This window comes from Neophocaena asiaeorientalis, unplaced genomic scaffold (assembly GCF_003031525.2).
Source record: "Neophocaena asiaeorientalis asiaeorientalis breed wild unplaced genomic scaffold, Neophocaena_asiaeorientalis_V1.1 scaffold89, whole genome shotgun sequence".
NCBI lineage: Eukaryota > Metazoa > Chordata > Mammalia > Artiodactyla > Phocoenidae > Neophocaena > Neophocaena asiaeorientalis.
Genome location: NW_020172592.1, coordinates 9,646,963 through 9,667,100, shown reverse-complemented (window position 1 = coordinate 9,667,100; position 20,138 = coordinate 9,646,963). Strand labels below are relative to the sequence as shown.

The following is a 20,138-nucleotide window of genomic DNA, read 5'->3' as shown; positions in this document are numbered from 1 at the left end:
CTGAGTTCTATTCTTAACAGTGAGCAAAGTTATCAACTTCATTATGTCTATTTTCAAAATCTAACAGAGCGGCTGGCTCATCGTAGGAGCTCATGGCTTTCTAAAGAACAAGAAAGAGCTCAGCAATATAAATAAGGCTTTGGTTTGAGCAAGAGTGAGTAGAAAGGTATAAAGTCAGTGCTCTTACACCTCAATTTTTTACACTAAATTTCAAAAATAAACTCCTGCCAAGAAGGTTAATTTCTTTTTTTTTAATTGAAGTATAGTTGATTTACAATGTTGTTAGTTTCAGGTGTTCAGCAAACTGACTGAGATATACCGATATAGATACATATTAGATATATATGTAAACACACATATATATATTCTTTTTCAGATTCTTTTCCATTATAGGTTATTACAAGATATTAAATACAGTTCCCTGTGCTATACAGTAGATCCTTGTTGTTTATCTATTTTATATACAGTAGTGTGCCCCTGTTAACCCCCAGTTCTCAATTTATCCCTCTCCCCACCTTTCCCTTCCGGTAATCATAAGCATGTTCTCTATGTCTGTGAGTCTCAAGAAGGTTGATTTCTTATAACTTTAAGAATATGTAAAATTCTCTCTCCCTCTCTCTCTCTCTCTCTCTCTCTCTCTCTCTCACACACACACACACACACACACTTTCTGTAATCTAGAAATGACTGGTTTAAAATCAATGTGCTCTCCTATTTAAAAATGTTGCTAAATTTAGATCTAGCTTCTTGTATGAGATTCACTGCTAAGTAATTCTGTGACCTTGCAAATTCTTACCCTCGGTTTCCCAGTGACAAACGGAGTTAACGATGATGGCAACATCCCCACTTATTAGAATTTTTATACAGATTAATAATAAATACAAATATTTATTCCTGTCAATTTCAAAGCACTTCCACTTATACTGCCAAATGTAATTTTTAGTATATGACAAGTCTCACAAATTAGAAAAATAAATACTCAGAAAAGTTAAAATGACCTGACCGAATTACAGTAAGAGTAAAGTAAGAAGACAGGCAAGAAACACTGTCTATAGTGAAGTTACTGCTTCTTTATCAAAGGTAACTAGAACTACTGTTGACTGAATTCAGAGGAATACCAGCAAGAGTATTTATGTGTAAAGGGCAGAGCTAGGACTACAACCCAGATCTTTATACGCCTTACTGATGCTTTCGATATTGGCATTACTTTAAGGAAGATATATAAACTCCTAATAGATTATTTACATCTTTGTCTTCAATGTAGTACTTTTGAAATGTTTGTAAGTAAGAGCCCAGTTTCACCTAAGCTAATTAAGATATGGAACAGCGGAGAGTGTTAGGTGTGTGTGATTTCTCCAGGGATGTGAACAATGAGCAAGTTAACCCATCACTGTATTAAGTTTACTGATCCAGTAAATGATTCTGTTAGTTGTGGGTATCTGCTTTCGCAGCAGAACATCTGTTCTTACTAAGCTATACAGATCATCATACTAGCTGCAATAATATGTAGCAACACTTAGTAGACATTACAAAAAGCTGGATATGCAGAAAGACACCTGAAACATCTAGTTATTTAAAAGCTGAAAGTGGAAAAAACTTTGGTTCTAATGATTAAACTTATGGGTAGAGCATGAGGAATACATATTTATTTTATAGGTGCAACATCCAAGTAATGAGGAAAATGCTGCAAACTAGACCTCATGGAAAATGAAAGCTAAACAAACATGGCATTCGTGAACACATTTAAGTAATAAGGATTTTTAAATGATTATTTCTAGTCCTCTAAATTCATGAGAAAATTATTTTAAATAAATTTTGTTATACTCAGGGTATTTTTGTTTTAAATACTATGAAGGATACCTAAGGATTATTAGAGAATAACAAAACAAACAAAACAAACCCAGAATATTCTTTGTCTTCTAAAAACTTTATGTTTAGAATCAAGGGACTTTATTTCTCTTTACTGGGTTCATTTAAAATTGTGCCAGTTAAAGTATACATGCCTGTGACAAGCAAAGAACAAATGAAAAAACTGACCAAATCTGGCATTACAGGCATAAGGCATTTCAAATCATTACTGTTATCTAGAACCAAAAATTCCTGACATTTCACCAAGTAGAATGCCAAAGCTAAAGATGTGAAAATCGAGACTAATTTACCCATTCCTTCATATCATATAAATTGTTTAATCAGTCATGTGATGAATGAGAATTCTGTAAATTACTCAAGTGTTAATTATAAGATGAATTTCCAAATACCGTATGCTAACACATATATATGGAATCTAAAAAAAAAAAATGGTTCTGATGAACCTAGGGGCAGAAGAGGAATAATGACACAGATGTAGAGAATGGACTTGAGGACACGGGGAGGGGCAACGGTAAGCTGGGACGAAGTGCGAGAGTGGCATGGACACATACACTACCAAATGTAAAACAGATAGCTAGTGGGGAGCAGCTGCATAGCACACGGAGATCAGCTCGGTGCTTTGTGACCACCTCGACAGGTGGGATAGGGAGGGTGGGAGGGAGACGCAAGGGGGAAGAGATATGGGGATATATGTATATGTATGGCTGATTCATTTTGTTATACAGCAGAAACTAACACACCATGGTAAAGCAATTATACTCCAATAAAGATGTTTTAAAAATAATAATAATAATAATAAAGCAAAGGAAAATTTTAAAAAAACAAACAAGCAAAAAAAAAAAAAAAAAAAAAAAAATAGCACAGAAAGGTTTGACATTAAAAGTAAAAGCCTCTCTCTCAGGCACCAAGCTTGCATCTTCAGAATCAATCAGTGTTAACTTTTGCTGTGACTTTTTCTAGTGGCTGCCATTATAACATCAAATAATAAGCTTTGATTTATAAATTTAAGATACTATGTATTTTCACCTTCTATAAAAGCAACATTTTTTCAAAAAACAACCTTATATTATCATCTGTTTTAGGGTTGTCTTAAGCAATATCCAAGAAATTATATTTGATGTATTAATTAAATATTTTAACACACAGTTAAATGATGTATAACTTTTTCAGTTTGATTTGTGTACCACCTAATATCATCTCACATTCCACTACTATTATGCAATCACATTTTGGAAAAAAATGACTTAATGTCTTTTTTAGTTTTCTTCATTTCTGGGGCATAATCAGCTACTCCATCCCACTCTTTTCATTTTCCATTTTAACAGAGGAACTCCTACAGTGATTGTGATATATACATACATACACCTACATACACATTTATACATATATACATACACTTATAGAGTGCCAATGATTTTTATGGACCCTTAAGTGTGAAAAAAAATTCTTACGCTGCCCTCACACTCCCTCTTGATCTCTTGCCTGGATAGAGGATTCATCTAATCACCATCTCTACAAATTTAAAGAAATTGGTCCCTCTCGGCTGTCTTCTGTGTTGACACCTGCCTGATTTCTCATCTTTTTGTAGATGCTAATTTTTTTCTCTGTGGAAGTCTTCCAACTTTTCTCCTTACCCTTGGAAATCAGATTATTTCACCAGGATGTATCTATCAGATGTTTTACTAATCTTGCTTGATCCATTGGTGGATCAAAATCTGAAGGCTTACATTTTCTTTCTTCTAGAGCCTGACTCCATAGCCTCGATTCATTTCTTTCTGGAACTCCTATTAGAGCTCTTAGATATAATTTCCATGATTTTTAATATTTCTCTTAAAGCCTCAGAACTCCCAGAGTCCCAAGGGAGCCCCAGAATTTCAGATGACCACACCCTCGAAATGTCTACAACTCCATGGACAAGAGTTTAAAAAGAGCTCCTTGTGCTGGAGTAAAATGCTCATTCCCCAGCCTCCACATCACCACAGGAAGGAGTAAAGAGAGGCATCACACAATTGTGCACATCCCTGGGTACAGTCCCACTCTTTCCTTTCTTAACCCCCCTCGAGCTCCCAGCCTCAGAACTATACAAATTAGACCTTTAGTCACCACTAAAAATTCCAGATTCCTGAGTCATCCCTCAACTCCCAGACTCCAATCCCCCAATTAGAGGGAGTGAGAGGACCCTACCACCACATCACCAACCCTCCCTTGGTCTGTGCTATAACCTTCTACTTCATTTTTCTCCATAACACTTATTGCCATCTGTCACACTATACGTTTTATTTATTTGCCACTCTTACTAGAATACATGTCGCACGAGGGAAGAATTTTTGGCTACTTCATTCACTTTTACAACTAGCACAGTCCAGAAAAGTGCCTGAAACATAGTAGGTGCTCAGTTAAATAGCTGGATAATTTGCTCTACAAGCTGGGAAAATTCTGGGTCTTGCTTTTCCAGAACGTCAACCAGGCCCATTTTTACCCTCAATCAGCCCACTGAAATTTGAGTGTACTAATTATTGATGAAATACCCTCTCTTAAGTATTTCTCAGGAATAATAAGAATTTTATAAGTTCTTTATATTTCCTGAATGGACTCCTTCCTGTGAGGTCAGGTGTTTTGTTTTGTCTCTCACTAGTTTATATATGTCCTTCATGTGATATTATTGCTAAAATGTCAAGTGACTCTCTTCAAACCATTCATTTACAGTGAATGTCTCCATTATTTAGAATGGGTAATCAACAGAGGTTTTTCTGTATTTCTTGACAGTTCTGCTTCCCCATTAGTCCTCTTCTTTGAATAAGAGGAAGTAGGATGGCAGAGGGTCAGTGTCCAAAGTAAGGACAGCTTTACTAGGAGGGTAACAGATTTAGTAAATTTGACTCCTTAAGTGTTTTGTTTGTTTCCTCCTTTAAATCACTCTGTTGTGGGAGAGGAGCATTACTTCTCATTTTCTTTCGAAAGCCCTACTTTTCTCATGAGGGCCCTTCCTCAGGCAGTTCATCCCTTCATTTGGAGAATTCTTTGGCTTTAGTCTAAGCAGAAGAAAATAAAGCCTCTTCTACCTGCTGTCTTCCACCAGATTAGGAAAGAGTCCACTTGTCCTGTTTGTTCCTCCTGTAGTTCTGTAATTTATTACTTGATCACTACCTACGACCCACTGTTGCTGTCTGTATTTGTGGACGCTAAGCTCAGAGCTTCACTGAGGCTCCATAAGGAAGCCACCTGACAGTGGTTTCTTTAGCTCTGTTTCTGTCACCACTTTTCCATCTACTTTCTATCTTCTAGGAATTCTTCAACCTGCCAATTTATGTTATTGGTGGTCTTTCCCATTTTTTCGAACTACTACACTTTTTTTTAATGAGTACTTTTTATTATTGCTTTTACTTATTCATTTATTTTTTAACTGAGGTGTACAGAACTACTATACTTTCAATCTTTTAAAACTGGGACCTCTAGAGAGGAGGTGAACGCATGTGTGCTCAGTCCTCCTTTTTAAAAAGAACCGTGTTGCTGTCTCTGCTTAGAATTTGGGGTGACAAATCACCTTTGTGCTAAAACAGCAAGCAACTAAAAAGAGAATATTCCTTTTTCTAAAAGTTCTTTCTGCTACTCCATCATCAGGAATGTCTTACTGGCTTTCTTTCTCCACAAATTCCAGCCTCCTAACATTTGGCATATCTCTACTTTTCTTAACAGATTTTTCCCCCTCAGTTTCTCCTACTAGAAGTAGTAGGCTGATCCACCAAAAAGAGGTGGCCAGTTAAGTCATTTTGCCAACCTAAAAAATTTCAGTCATTTTTTGTTTGTTCTTTAAAAAGTTGAGAGAGTGTATATGGAAGTCTAAGTGTGTTTGATTTTCATTTTTATTTTTTAGCTCCTGAGAGATGGCCATGTTTTTGCTAAATAAAACATCTAGCTTCAGCCAAGATTAATATATAATATATGGGCCATCATGATCGAAATAATATGAGGGAAAAAAAACACCCACCTAAACCCACTTTTATCACTAACATTTAGTTCATTATTAACAGTCTAAAAAATGACAAGTCATTTCATATATTACAAAATTTCCTAAGAACCAGGAGAATTATCACACATTAGGAATAAGTCTTTCAATCTCTCCTTAAACCTACCTGGTCCCAGCCTAGATACCAAAAGAGATAAAGTAAATCAACAACAACAAGAACAACAAGAAGAAACACTGTAGTTACTAACTGTAAAGCAAATGTTCAGTTTCTGTGTCAGAACGCAAACCCAAAGAGTGAACCTGTATTGCTGAGATTAACTCCATTAACGGACTAGCAAGAAGAGATACGACTATAAACTCCTCTTAGCAAGAAGAGATACAGCTATAAAGTCTAGGCTTGGAGCCAGTGGATTCTTAAGGTTTATCTGAACAGCACACATCTTGACAACTACCAGAGAGGACACTTAAACATCATCCCCTTCACACAAATATTTGAGTTATCTAAGGTATGAGTGTGTTTGTTTGTATATGTATGTGTACGTGTGTGTATATGTGTGTCAGGTGGGCAGAGGTGGGAGAGAGCTGGCCAATTTAGTTAAGGAAGTAAAAGTCCCCTTTCCTAAAGCTTGTGTCTGGGTGTTGACACCTTTCCAGTCCTTCTCCTCAGATCTAGTAGTCATTTAAGAGCCAGGATGTTCAAAGCAAATATAGTCATAATTCTGCTTTGGTGACAAAAATATATCAGAGAAATTCTCCTGATCTTTTCAAGGAGAGATACAAGAGACCAGGATTTTATTTTTATTTTATTTTTACCCAATAGGCTGTAAAAGTAATAATATAGAGAATAACTTACATATAACTCAAACTTGAAAATAATAAATTCATGTAAATTAAAGTAGTATAGAATATCTAGTCTCTGGCGCTGTCCTGCATGGTAAAACTGTTTACTCAATCTGAGTATTTTTGGACAATTTGACCCATAAGATTACATTTTTCCTTATAGGGAAAAAAATGAGAATTAAAATGAAATGTCACAATTAATACTGTAGATCAAATGGCTCTTGATTGCTATCTCAGAACCCAACAACTTATGATATTGTGTCTATGTAGAAAACAATTTGAGAGTAAGCTGTCAAAGTCAACTCTGTTTAAAATATTAAGATTATCTATGACATCATATTACAACTTCAAAAGAACTTCATATATTGAAAAATACCTTCTCATACAAATGTTCAGCTAATCCTCCTAAAAACCCAATGTGTTTAACAGAGAACATGTTATTTCCATTGTTTATATGGTATCACTGTTACAGAAAGTGTAAATGACTTGCCCAAGCTCATCTCCTTAATAACGGGGATGCTTTTTTTTAGCCATTGAGACCCTCTAACTGCCGCCCCCACATTCCCAACTCCTGTCAGGTGTGTCCAAATTCTTACCCTTCTTCACATTCCCAGCTCAAATACTTCTATTTCCATGAAGATATTTGTCATACCCCCCAAAGATAGTGATGACTTCTTCGTTTGATCTCATAGAACTTTCTCTCTTCTTACCACGAGTAAATGGATTTGGAATCAGAAGATTTAGTTTGGGTTCTGGTTATTTACTATCAGGATGATCCTAACATAGTAACCACTTGAACACCAATTTTCTTTCATAAGAGAAAACAGAATACATGACCATAGAATTATTTGGAAATTTGATAAAACAAATAAGAAGGAACTATGTGAACTGTAAAGATCTATACAAAGTTACTTTTCATATATATCTATTTTTTCCTTTCTTATTTACAACTTTTATTTCCCCAGTTTTCTGGTAGAAGGAAGACTCCATATCTAACACATACTTGATTCTATCGAAGTACTTGATGGTGCTTCGCAACCTGGCATTTGATACACATTTGTAAAATGAATGAAGGATTGAAGGTATGACTACATTAAACAAGGTAAGTTTCATAAAGGAGAATGCTCACTGCTACCGACTAAATGTGGAAGACCTAAATCTGACTTAAACTTTTCTCCAATCTCATTGAGAATTTCTTCGCCACCACTTCAGGCAACCTAGATTTATGCCTGATTCCCTAAATATACCCTCTATTATTCTGGCTCTAGGTCTTAGGCTAAATCATTACCCCCTTTCATGTTCTTTATCTGTTGAAATAATATCCATCACTATATACCTAGCACAAATGCCATTTTCTCCATGAAGCTTTCCTTATCTCACCCACTGGAAATGGCACTTCCTACTTGGAAGTTCATAATGTTTGCTCATGTCTCTCACAGCTTTTATCATTTGACCACATATTTCCTTGTGTGTGTATGATCTAAGCTAGTACATTTGGATCATGTTAAGATCAGCATTATGTTTTACTTATCTTTATAGCCTACCAAACGTGTAGTAAAATGTCTTCCACACTGTAGGTACTCAAATAATATATGTGGCTTGAAGGTCCAACTACAGGTTTCTGCCTTATAAATTGCCACAAAAACATGACAAACATTTTATAAAAAGATCATCTACTGTTTGAAGTCATTATTACTACACATTCCTATCAAGATGGTATACTATGAACAGAAACACATCTTTATCAGAATTTTTATATATATGTACACACACTCACACATATATATACACACACACACAATATGGAATATTACTCAGCTGTAAGAAAGAATGAAATTTTGCCATTTGCAACAACATGGATGGACTTGGAGGGCATTATGCTAAGTGAAATAAGTCAGACAGAGAAAGACAAATACTGTATGATATCACTTATACATGGAATCTAAAAAATACAACAAACTAGGGGCTACAACAAAAAAGAAGCAGACACACAGATGTAGAGAACAAACTAGTGGTTACCAGTGGGGAGAAAAAAGGGGAAAGGGGCAGCATGTGGGATTAAGATTAAGGGATTAAGGGTACAAAACTATTATGTATAAAATATGCCACAAGGATATATTGCACAACATGGGGAATACAGCAAATATTTTACAATAACTATAAATAGAATATAACCTTTAAAAATTGTGAATCACTATGTACACCTGTAACATATTTTATACCTCAACTATACTTCAATAAAAAAATTAAAAGATAAAAAAAGAATGTGGAAAAAAAGTTTAAGATATGAAAAAAAGCTACAAATATATAAACCAACTATTTATAATCTGATTTCCTCCATAACTTAAATGTTCTTATTAATTGCAATTTTATCACTGAAGTATGGCTTATCTAAAAATTTAAAGTACTCAATATGACTTTTGGTAAAAAGAGTAAAAGATACCTTGGCGGAAAACCAGAGGTTGACATATTTTAAATGGACATCATTTTCAACTTTCATCACAGTAAGTATCCAAACTAACATACCAGCTACCAGTAATTATCACTGTTGTTTTTATCAGAACATAGATTGCATTTATAACAAGGGTACACAAGTCTCCTCTCTCGCGGATATTTAAACGACATAATCCTTCATTGCCTGCTGCCTTCATTCCTTCTTGTGCATTATGTGCACATAATGCACACACAGCCCACTAACAGCTGTTCTCTAGATGGACTCAGTGGTTTCTGTGCCTTCTCACCGGGTAGGGACTACTGCATTTCTTTTAAAAATGTATTCTTTCAAACCCTAAGCCCTTTTATTCTCACTTATTTTATATTATTATACCACCTTCACTGTATTATTTCTCAACTCCAGAGAATTTCTAAGTTCTGCAGTTTTATGTTTTCTGTCCCTTCCCCCGAACGTCCCCAAATCTCTACCTATTAAAATGCTATTTTATTCAGGGACTTTAAGCACTCAGTTGACAGTAACTGACCTGCTGAGAATAACTTTTCTCAGCAGAAAAGTAACCAGAGTAAACAACCTTGAACTCATTTGTGTCACAACTGGCCCCTTCATGATTCAGTCTGCCAGGAAGGCTTACCCAAAGACTTGGAGTTATAAACTGTGATCCGTCTAAGAAGACACCCATAAAGTTGAACCTGTTCTAATGACTTCATTTTTTTGAAGTGACTTACGCTGTTATGAATGACTCTCAGCTAATGAGGGAAGCATGCACTCACAGTGTATAGCAAAATCACTGGCAGGAAAAGGGGATGTGCAGTTTGAAAGAACGTATTCAATTTCGTATCAAAATTGTATTTAGAATCTGAAAACACTGTCCACTTTTTTTCGCAGCATAAATAGGATCCCATTTAAGAATATCATATCAAGAGTCTCATGGTAGGCAGGAGCATGAATTTAAAAGCTGATGTAAAAATTAATATAATGTAATAATAGTGTGGATTTTACCCATAGAATGCAATGAGCAAAAGCTCAGCATCTATCAATCAATTCAAACTTCCTTTATGTGCCAAATTTATCAGAAATTGTAGCAATATTTTGGAGAAATATTATTGGAGAAAATGTTGAAAAACTCTAATTTACATTTGGCAGAGAAGAAAAAGAGGAAAGTAGGAAGGAAGGAGGGAAAGAAGAAAAGAATCAGAGAAAAACAGTGCCATCCTATCATTAACAGCAATAAACTAAGCACCATTGTGTAAGATGATGATATGGTTTAAGAGCACGAACATAACGAAAAAATGCACTTACCTCGGTTAAATGAGGATTGGGGTTAAAACCACAGAGGCTACAGACAGTGGTTTGACACTCAGTGCATGTGTTAAAATTGGCCTTTTCTGGAACATTCAACAGAAGTTCAGTGGTATTGCAAAGAGGACAGATGGTTTTGGGGAGGCCTTGTACTGGAGTCTGTGCTGCAGATGGAAAAGTTTGTGGCTGCAGAGGTTTCCCTGTTTGGCTTACTGGTTTTGTAGATTGTTGAGGAGGGGGCTTTGCTGGGCCAGGCTGCTGAGGAGGAGGCTTCATTGGGCCAGGCTGTTGAGCTGGAGTCTTGCCTGGCCCAGGCTGCTGGACCTGAGGTTTCGCTGGCCCAACCTGCTGAGCTGGAGTCTTTGCAGGCCCAGGAGGCTGAGCTGGAGTCTTTGCAGGCCCAGGAGGCTGAGCTGGAGTCTTTGCAGGCCCAGGAGGCTGAGCTGGAGTCTTTGCAGGCCCAGGAGGCTGAGCTGGAGTCTTTGCAGGCCCAGGAGGCTGAGCTGGAGACTTTGGCCCAGGCTGCTGAGCTGCAGGCTTTGCTGTTCCTGGTGGCTGGGCCGGGGTCTTTGGGGTCCCTGGCTGTTGAGCTAGGGCCTTCGTTGGCCCTGGCTGCTGAGCTGAGGGTTTTGCAGGCCCAGGCTGTGGTGTGGAAAGTTTTCCAGGTCCAGGCTGCTGGGCTGGAGGCTTTCCAGGACTCACTTGGTGAATAGGTGGCTTGGATGGGCTTTGCAGTGAGGGTTTAACTGACTCTCCCCTTACTGTATCTGTCTGTTTAGTCTGAGGCCTGGCTGCATCTCTTTGAAGTGGCAATTTTGCCTGGTCTGTCTGAGGAGCCTGGGTGAGGCCCTGAGCTGGCTTTCCTGTTTCTGGAGGTTGTGATTTAATTTTTTCTGGCTGCTGAGGGGATACTGATTTGGGAGAACCGTCCTGCTGAAGCAGGGCCCTCACAGGTCCTGGCTGCTTAGGAACTGGCTTGGGTGACTGTTGTTGTGATGGAGGCTTTGTGATTCCTTCAGGTTTTCCTTGTTCCTTCTGAGATATTTTTTGTTTCTTGGAGGCTTCTTCCTGGGAGGCATCAGGGTCTGATATCAAATCAAAAGGACTGAATTTATTTACAACAGAGGAGACAGCACTTAAAGGATTAACCTCTGAGAGGAAGCCAGGCATCATACTAGACTTGTGCTCTTCCTTAAAATCAGTTCTGGATTTCGATTCTTTCAAGCTAATAGTGGAAGGACTCCTTCCAGGCAATTTCTGCTCTGACCTCAGAGTGTCTGTAGTTCTACTTTTACTGAGACCAGGCTGAACTGGACGCCCTGGGTCCGGCGGCTTTCCTGGCTGCTTTGGAGATTGACTACTATCCAACTCTTGTTTCCTAGAAGAATGAAACAAAAAGAAGTGAAAATAATGGAAACTATCACAACTCAAAATAATATTTAAAACCCATTGCTTTCTTGCATCTTCAAAATTATGATGCATAAATATAACTAAAATCCATTTTTGCAGCATCCTATAAGTAATCATAACATTTTTAATGTCTTTGTTACTTTCTTTACATGGATACAGATTTTCAACACGGAAGTGAAGAGGAAGGGGAAAAAACCCCATACTTGCTACTATAAGTAATGAACTATTAAGATATCTAGTTAGAAAGTATTTATAATAAAAATAATTTATATTTACTTAATAGAATCTAGCCATACTTCACGCCTATTTAAACAGATTAACTCAACAGATCAATGCAAAGCCATGTTCCAGTACTTTTATGCTCACAGGATGTATCCTTTTTAACCAAAAGTTATAGTCAAGGAATGTTAGCCTCCCAAATACCAGCATACTAAGAAGTGAAAATATTCATTTTTAAATGAGATTGCTGCAACTGTTTTTTGTTTTGTTTTTTACTTAACATTAGAATTTACATTAGCTACATAAGACATGCAACATGACATCACAGGACCCGGTAAAGGAGGTTTTTCAGGAACTCTGAAAAAGCTGATCATCTATTCAAGTTTTGACAGAGTATCTGTCAAAAAAGGTAACATCTATCAAATATTGTCCTTATTAAACTTTACAGAGTAAGAATTCCTACTTTAATTAGAAAATTCTGAGAAACAATTCTTTCTTGTGGAAGAACAGTGTTATATCATTCAATTATTTTTCCAATAGCATTCTTAATCTGAGATCTCTCTACGTAACAATATGATGCTTAAAGCATCTTGAGACGTACATAGCCTGATGTACAAATAGCAACAATCTGGTTGTGACCCCACTTTTGAAAAGTACTGTTACCTTCCTCAAAGGAAGAAAAAACATAATGATCTCTTTACTTAATGTTTTCTACAACACTTACTATTACCATTGTTAATTAGTCATTATTATTGACAATGACCTAAAAATGTAACAAGTAATTAATTTGCAAGATTTCTTCTAACTCATAGACAAACACACAAGATGGATATTTTTAAAATAGTTTTGGAAACATCAATTTTAAATGACTATGGCTCAATAATTAAAATACTTGTTTCTCATATACACTTTTACCAAGTACGTTAAATTTTAAACAAGCTATTTTTTACTGATAAAATTGCAACTAATAAGAACATGCTGTACTAGAATTATGGGATAAATCAAATTATAAGTACTTTGTTTGATATATGTAACATTAATTTTGGAAAAGATTTCTTTTTAATTAAAAGAAAAAGATATAAACAGAGTGATTCAGTAGCACTTAACATATGAGATGATCACAATAAAGTTCTATAGGCTTTAATTTGTTGGAATAAAATTTACCTGCTAACAGACCAGACTATAACTTTTTCATTTCAGGTCATCTGGTACTTATTATCAATTAAGTTTTTAAACTACCCCTAATGATACAGAAATTTGAGTATAGATCAAGATGTAAGGCATAGTAGGAAGAAACACAGAAGTATTACTTCTAAATAGCAAAGGGTCAGAAAGAAAAGAATCGGGCTTCCCTGGTGGCACAGTGGTTGAGAGTCCGCCTGCCGATGCAGAGGACACGGGTTCGTGCCCAGGGCCAGGAAGATCCCACATGCCGCGGAGAGGTTGGGCCTCCGGGGCAAAAAAAAAAAAAAAAAAAAAAAAAAAAGAAAAGAATCTATAAATGGCAATGTATGCCACAAAATGATTTTCTAATAAAAGGTGAATAAATACAATTCTTAGTTCTGGCCATTTCCTCCAGGAAAAAAAGGTTACAAAAACTTTAGATACTACCATGTCCCTGAAGCCTGTACTTAAATAAGGAACTAAAATTATTATCCTAACTGATTCCAACAGTTCTAAGATATCTTTCAAAATACACTGCTACATATTTCCATTGGGGAAAATAATTTTGAATGTTTCCTTATAGGCCTCATTATGTGCTCCCTTCCGTATGAAGGCAAAAGAACCACAGTAAACAACCCCAAATAGGTTATTTTCAAAAAGTTCCACTGTTTAGATAATCACATTATTCTAGAAATGTTCCATATTCAATTAATAAAGTTTACCATTCCCTTGAGGGGCAGATGCTTAGGAACTTATCCTATAAGCATTTAGGCATTTTATTAAAGAAATCTATATTTAAACGAATACCCAAAAAATCTATTCTTAACTGTGCTCTCTTGAAAATACTATTAAACTTAATCACTGTTTTTGTGATATTTCACTTAATCCAACATACGTACAAAACAAATAAATTTTGTGAATACCAAATATTTGTGACAACAATAAATACCAAAAGTTAAAGGAAGCTACTTGCATTAGAAATTATAACTGCATGTACTTCCTATGAATATTAAGTTCTATTATATTATAGAATCGCCCTGTGAGAAAATACCCATACACCTATAAAGACTACAATTTAAACTTAGTTTTAGTTGCTATAATTATGTAAATAAACGTCAAACATGGAGATCTGGGAGGGAAAAATAGAAAGACAATCATTAAGAGAAGATACAGGCTTAATACCAAACAAAAATATAAAGATGTCTTAGCTAACTATGTCTTTGGTGAATTTCTGATTGGTACGACAGTTGTGTTAAAAAGAAGAATGACCAAAATGCAATCTGTGTCTTCTGTACTAGACTATGAATTCCTAGGGAGAGATATGTTTCACTCATCTTTTCATCACTAGAACCAAACCTGGTAACTAGTAGATGAGTATTAATGTTTGATGAATCAATGAATGAATGAATAACAGTGAGTGAACAAATGAATGAACATATCAGGTTTTTGTTTCCCTCTAGATTAACGTCTCTTGAATTCTTTTCACTTTAAATTCTTCTACAGGTCTTGTGAGATATAAATGGAAACATTCTGTATTCATTTTGGCTTGCTGCTCTAGGAAGAAACACAATTGTGGAGGTGTCTACCCAGCAGTGGAGGCCTAAAAGAATGCTAAAGAAAATAACTGATTCAGTCAGAATTGTTACTAAATATTCTACTAATCAGAGGTGTTTTTCAGTAAAGCTCTTCTCATATGACACATCCGTAGGTGTAAACAGAATGAGTAGAAGACGTAATAAAATTGCATTTCCCTGGATCGACAATGAATCGAAAATGCAGAAGCATTTCATTTGTAAGCTCTAACTTCTAGTTTCTAACTACTCAAGTCTTATACAACTTCCCTTTTCATTTTACTATTGTCATCCTCAGATTAGAATTTTTCTTTCACAGGTTAACAGAAAAGAAATGTTTCAGCAGCAAATGAGATAAACATGTATTCAAGACTAAGAATATAAAAGCAGTTGGAATACTAAAATATTTTTAAACGTAACACAACAAGCAATGACACTTGACAGCGTTAAGTCATAAAATTTTATAATAGAAACATAAGCATCTTTAGGAATGTCCGTTCATTGTATATTGCAGAGGATACCAAGACTTAAACAAGCTAAGCAATTAATTCAAGGTTATAAAACTAGTTAGTCACAGAAATCTGGTATCCTAACTCCTGGTGGGCAGGAAGGGGAGGCAGGATTTCCGGTACATTGCACTGACTTCTCCATATGTAAAAGAGAATAGGTACATCAAAATAACTCACAACAGTGAATAACTCAATATACAACTTGTCTGCAGCCATCACTGCCAGTGCCATTCACTGCTGATGTTGATATCTCTACTCTTTATATGTATAGGGTTCCTTCAAATTAAAATCCAAGCAAAAATGTTCCTGTCAAATTTTAATTAATCCTTACTATGGCTCTACAAGATGAGTAAGATAAGTATTATTGCCTTATTTAGAAGCAAGGAAACTTAGGCACATATGGCTGAGAGTCAGTTAAAATTAATAAGGTCTCTGGGCTCTCAACCCTTATTTCTTTAAAAAAAATAAATAAAAATCAAAGCCCACCCTAATTCGCACCACATAATCTCCTACAACTTGAAATGATTTGGATATACTTTCTTATATATACTTAAATTAATATGTGTTTATTTGGTTATCACATATGGGGATAATAACTTTCCAAACTTAAAGACATTTATAGAAATCGCTCAGTAAAATATAAGCAGGTTACCAAAATCAGACACGTTTATATATTTCAATGAAGCTTTCATCAATAACTGTTTAGGCCGCAGACTACCTATTGATAAGAATTCTACCGTAACAAAAACATCAACAGAGAGCTTTAAAAGTACGCTAACTGATACAAATACTGAACAAAACACCACACTTTCATAGGCTGAGATAATATTTTTTAGCCACCCTCTGAATACAAGGAAGAAATGTAGAAATCAAAGCTCACACTCTTCTTGGTATTTGTAACCAGCATGCTAAACCTGTTGCTTGTGCCTCTTAGGAAAAATTGTAGAAGAGTTGGCATACATTTCTAAAAGGTTAATAAAAGTACTGTACCTCATTATTACCCTAGAAAAATCTAGTATATGAACATTCAAAATTTTTTCTAAGTCAGGTTTTAAACAGTAGAGAAAATAGTACATATCATAAACTGTACTCTTAAGGGAATAGATAAGAAAGGCTTTATACCAAAGAAATAGCCCAATATATTACTAGTTTAAAAACACAGAAAAACATATTCAATATAATAAAGCTAGTCTTTACTAGTAGTGTTGGTTCCCCTTCAAGAAAATAGGGTTTTTACCTGATATAGTTTACGAATTGAAGGTTTTATGTGAAACATATTGCCATTGCCACTATCCACAAAACATTTTACATTTCTACTGTATTAGTTACCTGACAAAATTATATGTATATACTTATATTATAGCTCCTAAGTGTTTTTATTTTATGAAGTACAGGATAAAAGCCTACGCCTATATCCATATCTTTCATATTTCCAGTATCTCTAATGAAAATTGTTAGGTTATCATAAAGTAGGAGTGGTTTCAGGACCACGGACAGAGGAATGTCCTGTCTCTGAACACGCTACGAGGGTGCAAAGTTAAAGGGTTTGTTTACAACAAATAAAGGCAGGGCAGGCACAGTGATTATACCCTCTTAGTACTCTAATTAGAAAACAACTGATTTATTGGGATGGAGGAATACAGAGAGCTAGAGAGAAAAATGAATATGTTACTACTATAGATTAGCTCTTAATTGCCTGTCCAAGTTGCTATTTGTCTTTAAAAGTATGTACTGGAAACTAATTTGAAGGTAACAGAAATTCACATGTTCTTCCGTAAACTGTAAGACGCTATTCCATATAAAGGAGCGGTGGTTTAAAAAATAGCATATGCTAATTCATAAATACACGTACAGCACCTGCACTGTTGTGACCAAACCATCTGTTTAATGCCACACATATTTTAGGGTTTCTCATTGAATATAAAAGGTGTATTTATTCTATACCTTCTACCTAAACAGCTCCTGTTCTCCTCTGGGGGGTAGGGTGGGAAGGAAAGACAAATCACCTCCAGGGGAATTAAAGGTATTGTTACAGAAATATTTAGACATCATTCACAGAGAGAAAGACCCCGAACTGACTGAGGAGGTTTAAACAGAAACAGGTAAACACCCAGCTCTCTCCATTTCCTAACACGTCCGTTTTGTATTAATGGAAGACTTCCAGATTAGTAAAACACTGGAGGGCGTCTCTCCACGCCACCCTAGACAGAAAAGGTTCCAAAAGGCCAGAAATCACAACCTAAAATCACAGTTCCAAGAATGCAACCCTTGACTATCCCATCAGAAACTCTATAAGGCATCATTTTTATCCTGCCCAACAGAAAGCTTATGTTCTCTTTACCACCACCCCATTAGGGAGAATAAAATGAACGGAGGCGACATATATGTACTGCCGTGCTGGCACATACGGGCTGGCACATATGTGCACGGGAAGCTGTACATATATGCCCGGACATATACATCATGCTGTGCGTGCCTGTGCATGGAAGGCGGCTCCGCAGAGGCCGGAGGAATGCTTCCCTTGGGCAGCCCCTGCGCCCTTGACATGACAGCAGCGATCTGTCTCCTCTCCTCTTCGCTCAGCCGGCTCAGATCCGCCTCCATGCCGGCCGGAGTCACGGTGTGCAAGGGGCTCCCCGCCCCGCCAGCCCCTTCTCCGGCAGCCGCTACTGCCGCCGCCAGCCCTTCGGGGAGCCCTTCCCCTTCCAAGCTCGCCTCGTTGCCCATGGCTTAGGGAAACTCGGGGCCACCGCGCTCCCTCCTTGTGCTGCCTCCCCGCCGGGAAGCCCGTGGCCGCAGGAGCAACCGGAGACGGGGGCTGCCGCCGGGCGTGCAGACGGCGAAGTCCCTGAACACCAGGCGGAGATTAGTCCCTCTTGCAGGTGATGACCGAGGCCAGTGACTCCTCCATGTTGGACAACGCCAGGCAACCTTTGCGGAAGACAACTCCCGACGCCGCCTTAGCGCCCCAAGCCGGGGAAAAGCAGATCTGAGCGGTGCCAGCTGGGCGCCGTCTGCCCCTCCCACCGTGCCCCGCCTCCTCGCCGGCGCCCTCGCAGTGCGCATGCCCCTCTTGGAACAGGTGATGCCTGCGCCCGCACCCATCCCACTCTGCGTCGCTCTGTATCCTTCCTCACTGTCAGCACCGACTTAAAGGAGCCCAGCGAGAGCACAGCTAAAAAGAACAAAACAGCCGACGTTTCTTTCAGGCATATTTCAGGATGCCTCAACCCTAGTTTTAGCGGACTACATTCAAGGGGACAGGGAAGGGGGTTTGAGGGGAGGTGTCTGTTTCCATTCCATCTTTGACTCATGGGATTTGTAGTTTTTTTTCTTTTTTCTTTTTTTTTTTTTCTTAAGGGAGAACTTTAAAAGATTCTAGGAATGTTTTCAGGTAACTGGAGATTAACAGAGAAGCCAGATACCTTTGGAACAAATTTCCCCAAAGGAGATAAAACTGGCCGTTTTCATTTAGAATTTTGCCAGAACAGTTATTTTATAATCTTAGATACAGTATGAGTAAGAAGGTAAGGTTTTTGAATGCTTACCGCTGTGTTGTTCCCTAAAGGGACTACGCAAAAGTAAAGATTTGGAGAAATTGCAGATAGGATACTGTAGTAAGATCCAGATTGTCGAATATTAAAATGTTATAATTGTGTGAACTTTTAAGACGTGTGTTCAACCCTTTTCTGTACAACTGTGGGCCCAGAAAAATTAACTTGTGTAGAGTCACACAGCTGGCTAGCAGCAGAGGTATAACTAATACCCACTCTTTCAGAGCCACCCACCAACATATTCTCTTTTCTTGCTGCTGCGCTCTTTGGAAGGAAGTGTTTTAGTTCAGCACTGGATCTGCAGCCCCAATTTTGCTACCCATTTATTTCCTAACAAGGTGGACTTAATGTCCCAATTGTTGAAATTAAACAAAATCAAAAGCTAACAACTGGGAACGAAAGAATAAATCAAACAGAAATGAATGCGTTGCTCAGAAAGTTTCCTAGGTTTTGTAATAATCATTATAATAGTTTGTTATTGTGCATTACACTTGTATCAAAACTAAATAATGGCACAGTTGTAACAGTTTGTACTAAATTTCCTGCTTTGGAAGATGGCTGGTCGGCAGATGAACTATTATTACTGGCTGAGTTCCTAGAAGAACTTTGATTCTCTTGTAAGATGCTGAGATGTGACTTCTAAAGTCAAAACTGCAAAGTTATTCATTTAAATAAAGAAGAGAACGCTCACACTTCATACAAACAAATCAAGCTGAGGCAACCTGACAGTCCAGTGGCCACATATGGGGGCAAATACACTGTTGTCATACATCCTGGAAAGGAGTTTGCTTCAAAAAAGTAGATAATTAGGTACACAATTCTGAATCATAATGCCTTCTCTGACAAAATGAGTAACTGCTTCATGGCTCAGGCTACCCAAGGAATAAGTAACACTCTAGATGAAGATGAGGTAGGAGATGATTCACATGCTGGCTATTTTCTAATAGTATGCTCAAGTTTTGTGAGAATAAAATATATTGATGTACTCAGATTCACAAACCACAAGCTTAAAAAACTGGTAAGATAAATACCCTTTCAAACTCTAGCCTCAGAATAATACCAAAACTGAGAAAATACATTGTTAACTCTATATTCTCTGCCACTGTACATGGAAAGGAGCTTGTCAAGTAGTAAGAAATAAAGAAGTGATAGTCAACATGCAAAGTAATGTTGACAGGCTCAACAAAAAGCAGTAATTTGTAAAATAGGAATGTTATAACCCATTGTGCAAATATGTGCATTTACTTTCTCCTTGCCTACTCTCTCCCAGGAGCAAACATC

At 37.1% G+C, this 20,138-nt stretch overlaps 1 protein-coding gene across 1 annotated transcript in view; it reads right to left on the bottom strand.

Annotated features, from left to right (window-relative positions):
* The window catches only part of PCLO (piccolo presynaptic cytomatrix protein), a 357,985-nt gene extending 339,955 nt beyond the window's left edge, over positions 1-18,030 (bottom strand). Inside the window, exons 1-2 of the mRNA XM_024738453.1 lie at positions 17,780-18,030; positions 10,431-11,808 (exon numbers count right to left, since the gene is read on the bottom strand). Of these exons, the coding sequence (XP_024594221.1) occupies positions 10,431-11,808; positions 17,780-18,030 (1,629 nt within the window). The remainder of the gene's footprint in view (positions 1-10,430; positions 11,809-17,779) is intronic.
* Positions 18,031-20,138: the final 2,108 nt, after the last annotated feature.